Below are 16,187 nucleotides of genomic sequence, written 5' to 3'. Positions count from 1 at the left end.
ACAGTCTGCCCTGTCCGTAATTCAGATTAAACACTAGAAAATCACCAAACTACATAACCTGTCTTGGAAATTTTGCACAGTCACTTCAAATTGAAAGCAGCAAAAAAAGAAGGCCTTGCTTACCTTGAATGTTAATTATCTGCCCTTGCTTATCTTAAATGTTAATTATCTGTCCTTGCTTATCTTGAATTTTAATTATCTGCCCTTGCCTACCTTTAATGTTAATAATCTGCCTATAATTAAACCAAGGAAAAAACAGCAAATACAAGGGCTGATAACTTTTGTTTACTAGAATTATTTCTGTTATGTTATTCTAAGATCATGCAAAGTATAAAAAAATCCTATCTATAACACTGTAATAGAATTATAGCATGTGCTTTTAAATTGATGAACTATCATTTTAAGTAAACTACACATTCAGAATCTAAATGCTTTAAAAATGGCCCTTGAAATATTTAAAACTATGAGTGTATGGTTTACCCAACTTCAAACAGCCTTGGTTAACTGTTTAGTGACATGGTTGAGTATTTGTAGACTTACTGTATAGAGAGATCTGAGTTCAGTCCTCCGTCAGGTTAACTGTCATAAACCCACAATATGGGTGAAAAATTGTTTCCTTTAGAAAACATAATAAATTCGTAAATTATGCACAGTATATTTAATAAATCATCTTATTTTCAGGAATGAGAAGAATTCAGGCAAAATTATAATCTTAATGGATTCCATAGAGTTAGGACACCAAGGATTATACATTTTAGCGTTCATTTATGTTTGAACAGTTAGATAGACTGTTGATACGGAAATTAAATTCTGATGTATTCTCAAGTGAAGAATGAACACATGGTAGTTAGTGATAAATTTGGGCAAGTGAAAACATTGTAATTCATATAGATATACATAGTCTTGTTTGTAAGATGGGTTGATGATACATGATATGTTTTATGTATGTAACATATGATGGAAGACAGTCCTAAGTTTCTCTCTATAGATGAACAAGCCATATCGGACAGGTCAGTAAATCCGGAAGAAGCCTCATGTAATCTTAAGGTCTTACAAAAACACATATTTCAACCCAAATTTTTAGATTTTCCAAATAAAAAAGCGGAGATTTCAAAGTGTTCTGCTCCTAGCTCAAGTATCAATGTGAAGTCTTCACTTAAAGATTCTACAACTTCAACAACCTTAGTAAGACCTACTACAAATGAAAGTTCTATCACTGGTTCAAGTTCAAGATTTGACTCCAAATTTTCTGCATTTGAAAGAAAAGACCACACATGTTCCTTGAACGATCAGCTAATAAATTCAACATATTTTAGTAGCCCTTCTAAAAGCATATCAAGGCATGCAACTGCAATGGAGAGCGGTGGAAAAGAAATAATTTTACCTTCAGGAAAGGGAAACTTATTTGATAGACAACCATCTGTTAATGATGAAGACCTTTTTGGATATGGCAAGAATCTGCCAGATGAAAATCAAGAACAGTTAAACTATGGAAATTTAAGTAATGAATACACGAAGCAGAGCCCTGAACATATTGAATTAAACATGGAAGATAATGATGATAAGTCTGAAAAATATACAGTTGTGGATTCCGGTATACCAAATTTTGGATTGCTCGAATCCTCGTCTGGTTCTGAATCAGATTCCTCAAAATCTCGTCAGTCATCCAAAAGCACTGAGGGTAACAAAATGCAAAATGAGAATCAGAATATTACAAAAGAAAGGCATAGCAACATTGAATTTTCTGATGGCCGAGATAGTTCTTATCAAATGAGATTTCTGGACAAAAGAAGTATTTCTGCTGTTGACCGGAGAGAAAAGTACAGGATAAGTAGTGGTGGGGAGGTTTTTTACCCAGATATTGATTATGTTGAAAATGATAGCTACGTAAGAAACTATGTAAAGAAAAGTAACAGTTTACCTGATCTTATTGTGAGTTCTAACCCTTCCCCACTTTCTCCTCCACAATTTAACAGCAATCCAAATCCAAAACCTGCTGTAGAAGAAAATTTGGCAAAACAGTATGGAATAAAAATGATGATGGAAGGCACAAGTTCAATGCCACAATCACGAGATATACCAAAAGTAAGAAGGAGTGTAAGCATAAAAGAAGAACCAGAATATTTCCCAGCTGATAACCATGATGGAACTCAAGATGAAGAAAACCAGAATGGTTCTTCTAAACAAACAGATGAACGAAGACGAATTCTAAGCAGTGGATATCAAACTGCGAGCAGTGAGGCTGGAAGCCAGGATAAATCTGATATAACAGCTTCCAGGCAGACATCTCAAATATCACATAGTTCATCAGGGGTCTGGACATCGCAAGAAGGAGAAAACGAAAATGCAGAATCTGTACTTAACAAAGTTAGTGAAAGTGATAATTCTGATATGTCTTCAAAGGATCAGATGTATTTTGCCACAAATTTATCATTGCCTAACAGCATGGACGGTGCTGAAAGAAACACACCTTCCCCCTCGTCTTGTCAGTCTGGTGGAAATGAGTCAAATAGTACCGAGTCTAGTGTTAATACCGTACAGGATGCCCAGGAGGCATCCATAGATAAAACAAGCTCTATGTCATCAAATAATACAGCAATGCAGGCACAAAATAGTTCAAGAGAATTACCAATGCTTAGTGTATTTGGACCTGGTGACTCATCGAGAAAGTTTAATCGTTTGTTATCTAAAGATGAGAAAAATGGAGCTAGGAGTAAAATTCCGCCATCAGTCGAAACTAAACAACCGGAATCATATGATCCTCCAAGTCATGGCAATTTGCCAAATTTCTTACATGTATGTCCAGAAAGCTTTAGTATAAAAGGATCGTCGTTAGCAAAAGTAAATGAAGAGGAAGATAAGAATCATAGAGTTGTTATAAACAGATACTGCAATGATGCTAGTTTGGGGAATGGACAGCTGCCATCTAGCAGTATAACACCTTCCAGTAGAGGGTTAATTTCCAGCAATCAGGTATATTCTTTATTTGTAAACTTTCTTGAAAAAAAGCAAAAAAAACTGACCTATACCCAGATGTTCTTATACATTTACTTGAAAGTTTTAATTAAATAAAGATTGTAATGTGTACTTGTATAAATGATCAACATGTCACTAATACATTTCTGAAATTTAATGATGTGATATCTGCTTTATGAAATTGCTCAGTCTGTTTAATGTGCTGCATGTTACAATCCATTTTAAAGTCATAATTTTATTATGCCCCCATTTGGGTGCATACCTATAGGCTATAATGATGGGATGTGTTTCTACATCTGTCTGTACCTAACCACATCACTTCTTCTTTGTCTGATATATTAACGAGATGGAATAAGCCTTGATTTATGTAACTTGGTAGAAACATTGTGATTGCCCATGGCCAGTAGATGACCCTGATCAATTTTTAGGTCTGTAGGTCAAAGGTGAAGGTCACTGCAGCCTTGATCACTAAAGATTGTTCGAACATTGACAAAGGAATCCTTTAGTCCCTAGTTCAGGGGAATTATTTAAAAAATAATATTGAAACAATGTTCCAATCTGTTAGTTTAACCTCAAATTCTATTAATTTATTGAGCTCCTCTCATATAGTTAATATTAATTAATATAACTTTTGACTTTTATGAAACTTGCATAATATATGTAAATATGCCCCTGTAACAGCAAATCAAGTTATTGGGCATAGGTGTCCTATTGGCAGATTTATAGTTTTCAATTTTAAATAACTTATTATTATTAGCTTTATTGTTTGCAGCCTAGTCCACCAGAAGCAGTGAGGAGATGGGATGAAATGTTGATGAAGCTTGGGCCTGATACTTTCAGTCCAAGTATTTTAGACAAAATACATCAGGAAGTTTTTGGTTCCAGTCTCAGTCCGTATAATAACAATGGTTTGTATTGATTTATTTTCTGTAAATTATGTTTTCATTTGCTGGTTTGTTTATATTTGGTTTTATGCTGATTTTAACACCCATCTTTGGTCATATATCGGCGATCTGTTGACTAAACCAGCTTTTCTGGATAACTTACCAATAATTACCAATATCTCTCCAACTAATAATCCCCCATGAATCAGTGGTGGGAGGCAAATGACCATTGAACCAAGATAAATTTTCATGGAGAAATTTTACCATGTCCTGGGATCGAACTAGCAACCTTTTTGATTACAAATCTGACACTTTCCTGTGGCTGGGCTAAAATCATGTTTTAACTTGGTCATCTGTCATATATTATGGGTTGGTGAAATTAACTTGTTAGCATTGACTGTTTATTATGACATTGGACATTTTCAATAATATTAAAAGTATTTATTGCTCTGTATTTTAAGTTAATGATGCTCAAGGTCCATAACTCTTACCTCATTATTGTGTAAGTTATTTCCCTTGATATCCATTGAAATTTACATTTGCTGTCTGTTTTTTGTCTAAAGTATGGTTATGAAAAAAAAAAATATTACATTGTTATTTATGCAACCTGACTGGACTTAATTTTAGCATGATGAAACTTCTAAAACTTAACTAATTGACTGTCTTTAATTGAAGTAAGTCAGTTCCATTATGCATAATCAGTGGTCTTTTTTGTGCATATTAAAAGAGTGAAATACAATTTGTTGGCTCGACTGATTGCTCATTCAGAAGAGTATTTGTTAAAGAAAACATTATCTGACATGTGTGAAAGTCTTAAATCTACAGTAAAACAGATATCAGCAGTTTTATTCTAATGGTGGCTTTAAATTTGTTAAATATTGAGTTGAGATATTGTTTTTTTGTAAAAGAAACTTGAATGCAAATAAGTGATATACTACAAGTCTTTGTTTTCTATTTTGTCACTGGATTTATTTTATAAATTTTCAGTTTCTGTTAAATAATATTTCTTATAAAACATTTTATTTTCTCATTAAAGAGAGAGAAAAGATAGAGGGTGCTGGAAGTCAGAACTTTAAGGTAAATCTTGTTTCATTGTTTGTAAAAAATGGTAGAACCCTTTATGAACACTTTCCAAGGTGAGGTGTCAGGCTAAAGTAATACATACATGTCTTTCTCACAACACTGGGGTCAGAGGGTAAAACTTTGAAAAAGCTTCTCCAATGATTCTGGCAAGTACAGGAGGAAATTTTGATAATTGTAAGAATAAAATCAAAAACGTTTGTTTCTGATCAAGCTGAAACGAGTAAGTTTATGAAGGCAAATATTTGGCTTGTATTTTTCTTGGAAGTTTAAAACAATTTAGAAAGCTTTTGTGGTTAATGATTATTATAAAACTGCACTTTAAAAATGTTTTTTCGAGAGACAGAAGATACTATAATGTTAATGGGTAAACACTTCAACTGTTTTGATTTACAACCAACAGTGATATTAAAGTCTTGACACAAGTATGTTAGTAAGAAAAATCCAGCAAACTAACTTAGAGAATGTTAATTGTTCTACTTGTTATTGTATTTTGTGCATGATTTATAAGGTTGCCTCTTGTGACTATAAATAGATATTTGACCTGTAGCATCACTTTGTAGTCCTCTACCAAAGTAATGTTTATCATGCCCCTAGGGGAAAAAATGCCCCTCTCTGGGGTCACTAAGTTTATGTAGACTTGTATGCAAATAAACATTTGAATATTGTGGAATACATACAGTCTGTAGTGCATAGATATCTGTCATGAAGACTTAAGTAGTGAACCTCTACAAATAAATAGTCATGCAGCTGGGATCAAAAATAATACACCTAATGTGATCTAATTATTTAAGTACTGTGACCTTTTCTAGCAATATGTTTCAGATTAGTGACCTAGGGCCATGACATCACTCTGTTGCACATTAGCAATACTTAAAGAATCATTTAACAAGGTCAATGTGACTGAAAGCTCAACTTAAACATAAGAAACATGTTCTTTTGAGATATAAGTACATGTATTCATCAATCATTTTGAAATTTTGACTTCGTATTATTATTATTCTTTTTGTTCTGATTACTGACAGTGTTGTTTTATACATTCATAGGACTTTTCATTAGATGAACTTGAGAAGGCATCTAGATGCAATTTTCAAGCATGTAAGGAACTTTGTTGCCTAAAGGTATGCTTTTAATTATGTTTTAGCTCAACTTTTTTTCCAAGAAATAAATTGAGGTATCATTACAGTCATGTCGGCATTGCTAATGCCGTCCCCCAAAACTTAAACTTTGATCATAACTTTATAAGTTCTTAGTATATGGTCTTCATACTTGGCCACAACAAACCTTGGGATAAGACCTTTAAGTATACCAGACCAAATTTGACCTCCATTCAAAAATGACCTTGACCTTTAAGGCCAAATGCCTAAATTTTGCTTGATTTTTGCTATTAGTGGTTATAACTTTGTTATTTTTGAATGGATTGTCTTCAGACTTCAACACAACAATCGTCATGCTTATCATTAGTAGAAAGTAGCCCTGAATGTGAAATAATTTGTGATAAAATATACAAAAATGTAAACAAAGTGTTATTTTGACTTCTATACAAAAATGATAAATTACTAGCTCACTATAACTGAACTAATTGCCAAAGAACATAGAAAAGGATAATGTTTCAGCTTTATGACTTATGAGTTGTTTTTAGCTCACCTGACCACGAAGTGGTCATGGTGAGGTATAGTGATGGGGCTATGTCCGGCGTCCGTCGTCGTGCGTTGTGCGTCGTGCGTTGTGCGTCGTTCGTCGTCAACAATTGGGTTGTTAACAGTCTAGCAGTCACAGTTTTGATTGGATCATCATCAAACTTTGTCAGAATGTTTGTCTCAATGAAATACAGATCGAGTTCGAAGATGGGTTATCTCGGGTCAAAAACAAGGTCACAGGAGCTAAAAATAGAAAAAGCTTGTTAACACTCTAGAGGCTGCAGTTTTCATACAAATATTCTGGAAATTTGTCAGGAAGGTTGTTTTAATGATATCTAGGTCAAGTTCGAAGATGGGTCATCTCCGGTCAAAAACTAGTCACGAGCTAAAAATAGAAAAAGCTTGTTAACACTCTAACAATTGGGTTGTTAACAGTCTAGCAGTCACAGTTTTGATTGGATCATCATCAAACTTTGTCAGAATGTTTGTCTCAATGAAATACAGATCGAGTTCGAAGATGGGTTATCTCGGGTCAAAAACTAGGTCACAGGAGCTAAAAATAGAAAAAGCTTGTTAACACTCTAGAGGCTGCAGTTTTCATCCAAATATTCTGGAAATTTGTCAGGAAGGTTGTTTTGATGATATCTAGGTCAAGTTCGAAGATGGGTCATCTCTGGTCAAAAACTAGGTCACGAGCTAAAAATAGAAAAAGCTTGTTAACACTCTAATAATTGGGTTGTTAACAGTCTAGCAGTCACAGTTTTGATTGGATCATCATCAAACTTTGTCAGAATGTTTGTCTCAATGAAATACAGATCGAGTTCGAAGATGGGTTATCTCGGGTCATCAAAAAACAAGGTCACAGGAGCTAAAAATAGAAAAAGCTTGTTAACACTCTAGAGGCTGCAGTTTTCATACAAATATTCTGGAAATTTGTCAGGAAGGTTGTTTTAATGATATCTAGGTCAAGTTCGAAGATGGTCATCTCCGGTCAAAAACTAGGTCACAGGAGCTAAAAATAGAAAAAGCTTGTTAACACTCTAGTGGCTGCAGTTTTCATCCAAATATTTTGGAAATTTGTCAGGAAGGTTGTTTTGATGATATCTAGGTCAAGTTCGAAGATGGGTCATCTCCGGTTAAAAACTAGGTCACAGGAGCTAAAAATAGAAAAAGCTTGTTAACACTCTAGTGGCCGCAGTTTTTCATCCAAATATTCTGGAAATTTGTCAGGAAAGTTGTTTTGATGGTTTCTAGGTCAAGTTCAAAGATGGGTCATCTCTGGTCAAAAACTAGGTCACAGGAGCTAAAAATAGAAAAAGCTTGTTAACACTCTATAGGCTGCAGTTTTCATCCAAATATTCTGGAAATTTGTCAGGAAGGTTGTTTAGATGATATCTAGGTCAAGTTTGAAGATGGATCATGTCTGGTCAAAAACTAGGTCACAGGAGCTAAAAATAGAAAAAGCTTGTTAACACTCTAGTGGCTGCAATTTTCATCAAATATTTTGGAAATTTGTCAGGAAGGTTGTTTTGATTTTATCTAGGTCAAGTTCGAAGATGGGTCATGTCTGGTCAAAAACTAGGTCACAGGAGCTAAAAATAGAAAAAGCTTGTTAACACTTTATAGGCTGCAGTTTTCATCCAAATATTCTGGAAATTTGTCAGGAAGGTTGTTTAGATGATATCTAAGTCAAGTTTAAAGATGGATCATGTCTGGTAAAAAAACTAGGTCACAGGAGCTTAAAATAGAAAAAGCTTGTTAACACTCTAGTGGCTGCAGTTTTCATCCAAAATATTCTGGAAATTTGTCAGGAAGGTTGCTTAGATAATATCTAGGTCAAGTTCGAAGATGGGTCATCTCCGGTCAAAAACTAGGTCAGCAGGAGCTAAAAATAGAAAAAGTTTGTTAACACTCTAGTGGCTGCAGTTTTCATCCAAATATTCTTGAAATTTGTCAGGAAGGTTGTTTTGATGATATCTAGGTCAAGTTGGAAGATGGGTAATGTCCGGTCAAAAAACTAGGTCACAGGAGCTAAAAATAGAAAAAAGCTTGTTAACACTCTAGTGGCTGCAGTTCTCATCCAAATATTCTGGAAATTTGTCAGGAAGGTTGTTTTGATGATATCTAGGTTCAAGTTGGAAGATGGGTCATGTCCGGTCAAAAACTAGGTCACAGGTGCTAAAAAATAGAAAAAAGCTTGTTAACACTCTAGTGGCTGCAGTTTTCATCCAAATATTTTGGAAATTTGTCAGGAAGGTTGTTTTGATGATTTTCAGGTCAAGTTCGAAGATGGGTTATCACCGGTCAAAAAACTAGGTCACAGGAGCTAAAAATAGAAAAAGCTTGTTAACACACTAGTGGCCTTGCAGTTTTGATTAAAATATTCTGGAAATTTGTCAGGAAGGTTGTTTTTATGATTTCTAGGTCAAGTTCGAAGATGGGTCATATCTGGTCAAAAACTAGGTCACAGGAGCTAAAAATAGAAAAAGCTTGTTAACACTCTAATGGTTGCAGTTTTCATCCAAACATTCTGGAAATTTGTCAGAAAAGTTTTGTTTTTGATGATTTCTAGGTCAAGTTCGAAGATGGGTCATCTCAGGTCAAAAACTAGGTCACAGGAGCTAAAAATAGAAAAAGCTTGTTAACACTCTAATGGCTGCAGTTTTCATCTAAATGTTCTGGAAATTTGTCAAGAAGGTTGTTTTGATGATATCTAAGTCAAGTTCGAAGATGGGTCATCTCCGGTCAAAAACTAGGTCACAGGAGCTAAAAATAGAAAAGCTTGTTAACACATTAGGGGCTGCAGTTTTCATCCAAATATTCTTGAAATTTGTCAGGAAGGTTGTTTTGATGATGTCTAGGTCAAGTTCGAAGATGGGTTATCTCCGGTCAAAAACTAGGTCACAGGAGCTAAACATAGAAAAAGCTTGTTAACACTCTAGTGGCTGCAGTATTGATTCAAATATTCTGGAAATTTGTCAGGAATGTTGTTTTGATGATTTCTAGGTCAAGTTCGAAGATGGGCTATCTCAGGTCAAAAACTAGGTCACAGGAGTTAAAAATAGAAAAAGCTTGTTTACACTCTAGTGGCTTCAGTTTTTATTCAAATATTCAGGAAATTTGTCAAGAATGTTGTTTTGATGTTTTCTGGGTCAAGTGCTTAGATTGGTCATGTCTGGTCAAAAAACTAGGTCACAGGAGCTAAAAATAGAAAAAATCTTTTTAACACTCTAGTGGCTGCAGTTTTGATCCAAATTTCCTGGAAATTGGTCAGGAAGGTTGTTTTGATGATTTCTAGGTCAAGTTTGAATATGGGTCGTGTCCAGTCAAAAATTAGGTCACATTGCCCAAATATGGAAAAATCTTTATAACACACTAGAGGTCACATGTTTGACTCAGTCGCATCAAACTTGGTCATGATGCTTGTTTAAGACATTGCTTGAATGCGGTTGTGTCAGGTGAGCGATCCAGGGCCATCATGGCCCTCTTGTTTAGATACCCTGACAGGTATAACTTTTGAGACATAAAATAATAGCATTTCTGAGGCCTAGTGGGCCTTTAATTATGGAAATCTTGTCAATATAAACCATATCCTCTGGTGAGAGATTATGGGTCATCATGACCCTTTTGTTTTGTACCGGTAAGTTAGATCCAACTTTTTTTTGGTGTATCTCAACATGTATTGCTCTTGTGAGGTTTTTGTATTAAATGACCTTCAATGACCTGTTTTTTGTCCTCCCATTTGTTTGTCTGATCTATATTTGCTTTATTTATGATTTTGTCTGACTGTGTTTTTGTTGAATTCTAACTAAAGATAGCAATGTAACAAGCCTAATATAAAGATGATCAATTTTAGTGAGAAAGTTTGTTATACAGTGTATGCAATATGGTACATACATGTATTTACTGTTATTACTGATCTCATTTGTTCTGTGGATCAGTTTTTATGCTCTATGGTCTATTTTTAGATGCGTGAGATTTTGAGAATGTTGAGGTTAGATATTCCTCAGCTCGATCCATCATTCGCGCTCGTGAAGAAATACTTCTCAGCCCTGAATCAACATTGTTATAATGTCTGTGATGAAACAAAATGCTCAGTCTTGTTCTGTGCAGAATTTGAAGAATGGTAAGAACATTTATTATATACCTGTACATATTTTGCTTCACATCCTGCTTGTATCACATGCACCAATACAACTTGACTGTAAGAAAATCTGAACTGTATACATATACACTACTGATCCAGAATAACTTTATTGACTTAATGTTATGTTAGGTAAAATACAAAGATTGGGGGTATGGCATGACATCCGACTAGTATACTAGGTTTACTAGCTGTGTAGGTTTAAATCCCATCAGGACCAAGCTGTTGTGTACTTAAGCATGTAACTGTTCACTCATTGCCCAGCACTGGTTGGTTCCAGGAACAGATTAAAGAGTGTGTCTGTAAGCTTATAGTTTCATACACAATTGTAAAAGTAAATTCTTTGTAGATTTATTACAAAGAGGTATACAATTCAAAGGGGATAGTCAATGTGTGAATATTTCTATTCATAACTAGCATTTGACTGTGATCGATTTTACTAAAACGGATCACAAGAATCCGGGTCAGCTCGGCCCTAAAACGTACTCGGCCCCCGAGTCAGCTCGGCCCTATTCCAACTCGGCACGGGTCAACTCGGCCCACTTTTCAATTATTAATAATTAGGTTTGTGTTATCACTTTTTTTATACTAATTATTGTAATCATTTATAATCGATTTGTGCATCTCCAAAAAAACTGACGTCTTGTTGGTCCGCTATATAAAAAAGACATGTTAACAGAGCTATAAATGATATTTACATGCTGCATCTTTGTTCTAGTTTAAACAATATTTCATTTATAATCAACTTTCCGTATCTTTGTTCAATAACGCATTTAGGTTGTTTAAAAAAAAAACATTAGTTCATACATTATTTGTTTTTGTTTCATATTTTTTTAAATATTACTTTACAAACAAAATGCATCTAAGGAAACACATTATTTATTAGATCTATATTAATTTTATCGAATCTGCAAGACAAATAAATAACATTTTTTTCTAAATTTACTTTATTTCGGCAAAAGTACAATGTATAATAATATAATAATAAAATATGTCTTATTATTCATTTACCTTAACAACATGCCCAGCAAAGTTAATTAAAATATATATATTTTTGTAAAGTGGGCCGAGTTGACCCGTGCCGAGTTGACCCGTGCCGAGTTGGTATAGGGCCGAGTTGACTCTTTTCCGATCACAATTGGCATAGAAGTGCACTGCATAGCTTTGTGAGATTATGGTCGAGTTAAATCTGCTGAAGTAGAAAACAAGTTCTTGATCTGGACACTTTAATAACCATATTGTAATAACTACAATTACATGATTTAAATATTTTGTTTGCAGTTTTTGTTCAGTCATCTTAAGAGTTAATAGATCTTACATGTGCTCCTGCATTCTGGGCCAGTACAGTGTTATTATAAGTACACACTTAATGATTTGATTACTTCTTTGAATAAATATTTTCAACTAGAAATGTAGCACCATCATGGCCCTTATGTTGCAGAATGCTAAAATTATGCATAATGATATTACAAAATATATTTGAAAGCATGGTAATACTTTACAAGATATGAAAGTACTAAACTATATATATAATCCTTTGTTTTCTCTTTAAGGAATGCAGAGAATCAAGAGGATCCAGAGAAACATTTTGTAGAAGAAACACAGAGGATATTTAGACATCCAACAATGAAGCTATTTCCACAGACAAGTAATAAATTCCACAAGGTAAACAAGATAAATTTCTACATTTTATATAAAAACCTAATCTTATTTACCCCTAGCCTTCTGGGATTGATTTTTGTGCCCCCACTTTAGTGGCGGGCATTTAGATTTACCCTTTTCCGTCCGTCCGTCCATTCTCTTTTGTGTCGCACGTAACTCAAAAAGTATTTGACCTAGAGTCATGAAACATTACAGGAATGTTGATCAGCATGTGTTGTTGTGCACCTGGGTATTTTCGTGTGGATTTATTTAGTATTTTTAGAGTTATTGCCCTTGACTTATAAATTTTTTTGCAAGTTTCAACTTGTGTGTTGCATGATATTCAAAATGATTTGACCTAGAGTCATTAAACCTTATGGGAAGGTTGCTCAGCATATTTAGTTTTGCACCTGGGGTTTCGCTTGTGGATTTATCCAGTATTTGTAGAGTTATTTCCTTTGACTTAGTTAAAACTGTTTCATTATGTTGTTATTTGTTTCTTGAGTGCTTGAGTTAGAATCAACGAACTTTACAGGAATAATGATCAACATCACTAAATTACAGGAATAATGATTCACATCACTGTGAAGCTATGCACCTGGGACTTTGCATGTGGATTATTTTCAGTTTTGTTAGGGTTATTGCCCTTGACTTACAGTAGTATAAATTTGCATTTTTCAACTTGTTCATGCATAGCTCAAAAAGTATTTCACTTGTAGGCCTGAAAGTTTACAAGAATGTTGGTCAGTATGTGTACTTATGCACCTTGGGGTTTGCTTGTGGATTTATTCAGTATTTGTAAAGTTATTGCCCTTTACTTAGAAAAAAGATTTTTAGTTTTGAAAAAATATTTGACCTAGAGTCATAAGATTAACAGAATGTAATGGCCGGGGCATATAGTGTTACCCTGTTCCGTCATTCCGTCCTTCCGTCATTCTGTCATTCTGTCATCATCAGTTTCCGTTCATTATCTTAAGAACGGTTGCACACATTCAACTCAAATTTGACATATGGATATGTCATGAGAAAATACAGGTCAAGTTCGAATTTGGTCATGGTTCGATGATTTTTGGCAGAGTAATGCCCCTTTTACTTTGAAAATAATATGAAATTTCAGTTTCCGTTCATTATCTCCCTAACGGTACAACACATTCAACTCAAACTTGACATATGGATATGTCATGAGAAAATACAGGTCAAGTTCGAATTTGGTCATGGTTCAATGATTTTTGGCAGAGTTATGCCCCTTTTACTTTGAAAACAATGAAATTTTCAGTTTCTGTTCATTATCTCCCCAACGGTACAACACATTCAACTCAAACTTGACATATTGATATGTTATATGAAAATACAGGTCAAGTTTGAATTTGGTCATGGTTCGATGATTTTTGGCAGAGTTATGCCCCTTTTACTTTGAAAACAATATGAAATTTTCAGTTTCTGTTCATTATCTCCCCAAAGGTACAACACATTCAACTCAAACTTGACATATGGATGCGTCAAAGGAATGCGCAGGTCAAGTTCAAATTTGGTCATGGTTTAATGATTTTTGGCAGAGTTATGCCCCATTCACTTTGAAAGTAATATGAAATTTTCAGTTTCCATTTATTATCTCCCCAATGGTACAACACATTTAACTCAAATTTGACATATGGATATGTTTTTGGAATGCCCAGGCCAAGTTCGAATTTGATCATTGTTCAATGATTTTTGGCAGAGTAATGCCCCTTTCACTTTGAAAATAATATGAAATTTACAGTTTCTGTTCATTATCTACCCAACAGTGTTACATATTCAACTTAAATTTGACATATGGATATGTCAAAGGAATGGGCAGGTCAAGTTGGAATTTGGTCATGGTTTGATGATTTTTTGGCAGAGTTATGTCCCTTTCACTTTGAAAATAATATAGATACATCTTAGGAATAAGCAGTTTAAGTTTGAATTTGGTCGTGGTTCAATGATTTTAGACAAACTTATCTTTCCTGAATGTTGGAAAAATTTTGAACTTTCAGTTTCAGCACTCATACTTTTAGCCATAATTTTGGCTACAAATATACAATATGCTATTTTTAAGGTTAAGACTGAATAATTTCAGTAACTTGAACATTGCATGAAAATGGTTTGTGTTAACATTGAAAAGTTTTAAGGGCTTTGAACTTAAAATGAAAAAAATAATTAATGCACCATCTGAAATTTTGGCTGCATGCGGGGGCATCCGTGGCATGATGACACATTTCTAGTTTGTTTTGTTTTTTACTTGGGTTTTACGTCACACCGACACAGTATAGGTCATTTGGCGACATTCCAGCTTTACTGGTGGAGGAAGACCTCAGGTGCCCCTCCGTGCATTTTTTTTTCAGGCATGAACAGGCTCCTGAGTAGAACCACCAATGTTTCATAAGCTAGCTGGATAGCTTCCTCACATAAAAGAATCCAAAAGTCCCTGTTGGGATTCGAACCCACAGTGGTGAGGGGCAAGTGGTTTGAAGTCAACGACCTTAACCACTCGGCCAAGGACGCCCCATGACATAATATAAAATTATTTTTACATTAACCTGTACATTAGCTATTTGGTTGGGCATAATGTCACTTGAAATGAAATGATTTTATATATTGTATGTTTCAGCTACAGAGTCATATACAGAAGGATGAAATGAAGGAGTTTGAAACACACGTTCCCATGTTTCCGCTAGGAAAATTCCATAATCACAATGTTTGCATGGACAATAAATTACAGAAACTCGTCGTTTTGACTTTCGTGAGTATTGTGATAAAATTATTTATAGAATTTTCAAAATCTACACAGGTGCCTACCTGATAATGTAATGCTGTAGTAAATTGTTTCTAAAATAAAATATCGTAAATATAATGCTCAAATGAAGATTTATCAATATTGTAAGTTCCAAAAAACATTATTTGTAATGATATAACCGAATTTACATTTCGTGTTGAAAAAGGGAGGTAATTAAAAATGTATTTTCTATAAAGTCTAAGTCAAATTTTTTCAATAAGAAATGAATGCATATATTTTAATAATTGCATATAATGAGGACAGATATTTGCTGTACATATGTTACATATTCTTCAATGTTTGAAAATTGTTTAAGAAGCATAATTATATACATATTAATATAAAATTTCACAGAGTGGTAAAAAAATAACGGGGCCTCCGTGGCCGAGTGGTTAAGGTCGCTGACTTGAGATCACCGGACCCTCACCGCTGTAGGTTCGATCCTCACTTGGGTCGAAATCTTTCATGTGAGGAAGCCATCCAGCTGGCTTACGGAAGGTCGGTGGTTCTACCCAGGTGCCCGCTCGTGCCTGAAATAATGCCCGGAGGGGCACCTGGGGTCTTCCTCCACCAATAAAAGCTGGAAAAAATCGACGAAAAAATCTTGGCGGGACGCTCTAGGATGGCCCGACTTGAGTGTACGGTCGCCCATATGGGCTTTCCGGCGGCGACCTTAAATAAACGCATTTAAAAAAATAAAAAGTGGTAAGAATCTTATTTACAAATTACAACATACAGGATCTAGAGTAGAGGGAGCTTTGTGATTTATTAGGTGTCTCCCTCTCTACCCAGGGATCATGGGTTCAAACCATATTGAAGTCTTAGGGGTTTATATTATGGATTATTATGAAGTTTTATGGGTTTTTATGGCATCAGCACTGATTAACTTCCAGGTTCAAACACTTGGGAAGCTCAAATCAAACTGCATCGAATAGGTTTAAACTTTTGAGGTAACTCATACTGACCATTTGGAAACACTGACAGGAGTTAACTCCCATTTACTGCAGTTATATTAGTAAGGTTAAGAT

The 16,187-nt window shown here is 34.6% G+C and overlaps 1 protein-coding gene across 3 annotated transcripts in view; it reads left to right on the top strand.

Moving 5' to 3' along the window:
- LOC132748452 (uncharacterized) overlaps positions 1-16,187 on the top strand; it is a 31,955-nt gene that overhangs the window by 2,321 nt on the left and 13,447 nt on the right. For all 3 annotated transcript variants that reach the window (XM_060738067.1, XM_060738069.1, XM_060738068.1), the window contains exons 2-8: positions 682-2,973; positions 3,749-3,884; positions 4,897-4,937; positions 5,987-6,061; positions 10,549-10,706; positions 12,278-12,389; positions 14,995-15,126. In XM_060738067.1, coding sequence (XP_060594050.1) covers positions 955-2,973; positions 3,749-3,884; positions 4,897-4,937; positions 5,987-6,061; positions 10,549-10,706; positions 12,278-12,389; positions 14,995-15,126 — 2,673 coding nt within the window. In that variant the 5' untranslated portion in view covers positions 682-954. The remainder of the gene's footprint in view (positions 1-681; positions 2,974-3,748; positions 3,885-4,896; positions 4,938-5,986; positions 6,062-10,548; positions 10,707-12,277; positions 12,390-14,994; positions 15,127-16,187) is intronic.

The sequence above is a fragment of the Ruditapes philippinarum genome, unplaced genomic scaffold, assembly GCF_026571515.1.
Source record: "Ruditapes philippinarum isolate M1 unplaced genomic scaffold, ASM2657151v2 ctg1209_1_1_1_1, whole genome shotgun sequence".
NCBI classification, from domain to species: Eukaryota; Metazoa; Mollusca; class Bivalvia; order Venerida; family Veneridae; genus Ruditapes; species Ruditapes philippinarum.
This window is presented reverse-complemented; position numbering and strand designations above follow the sequence as displayed.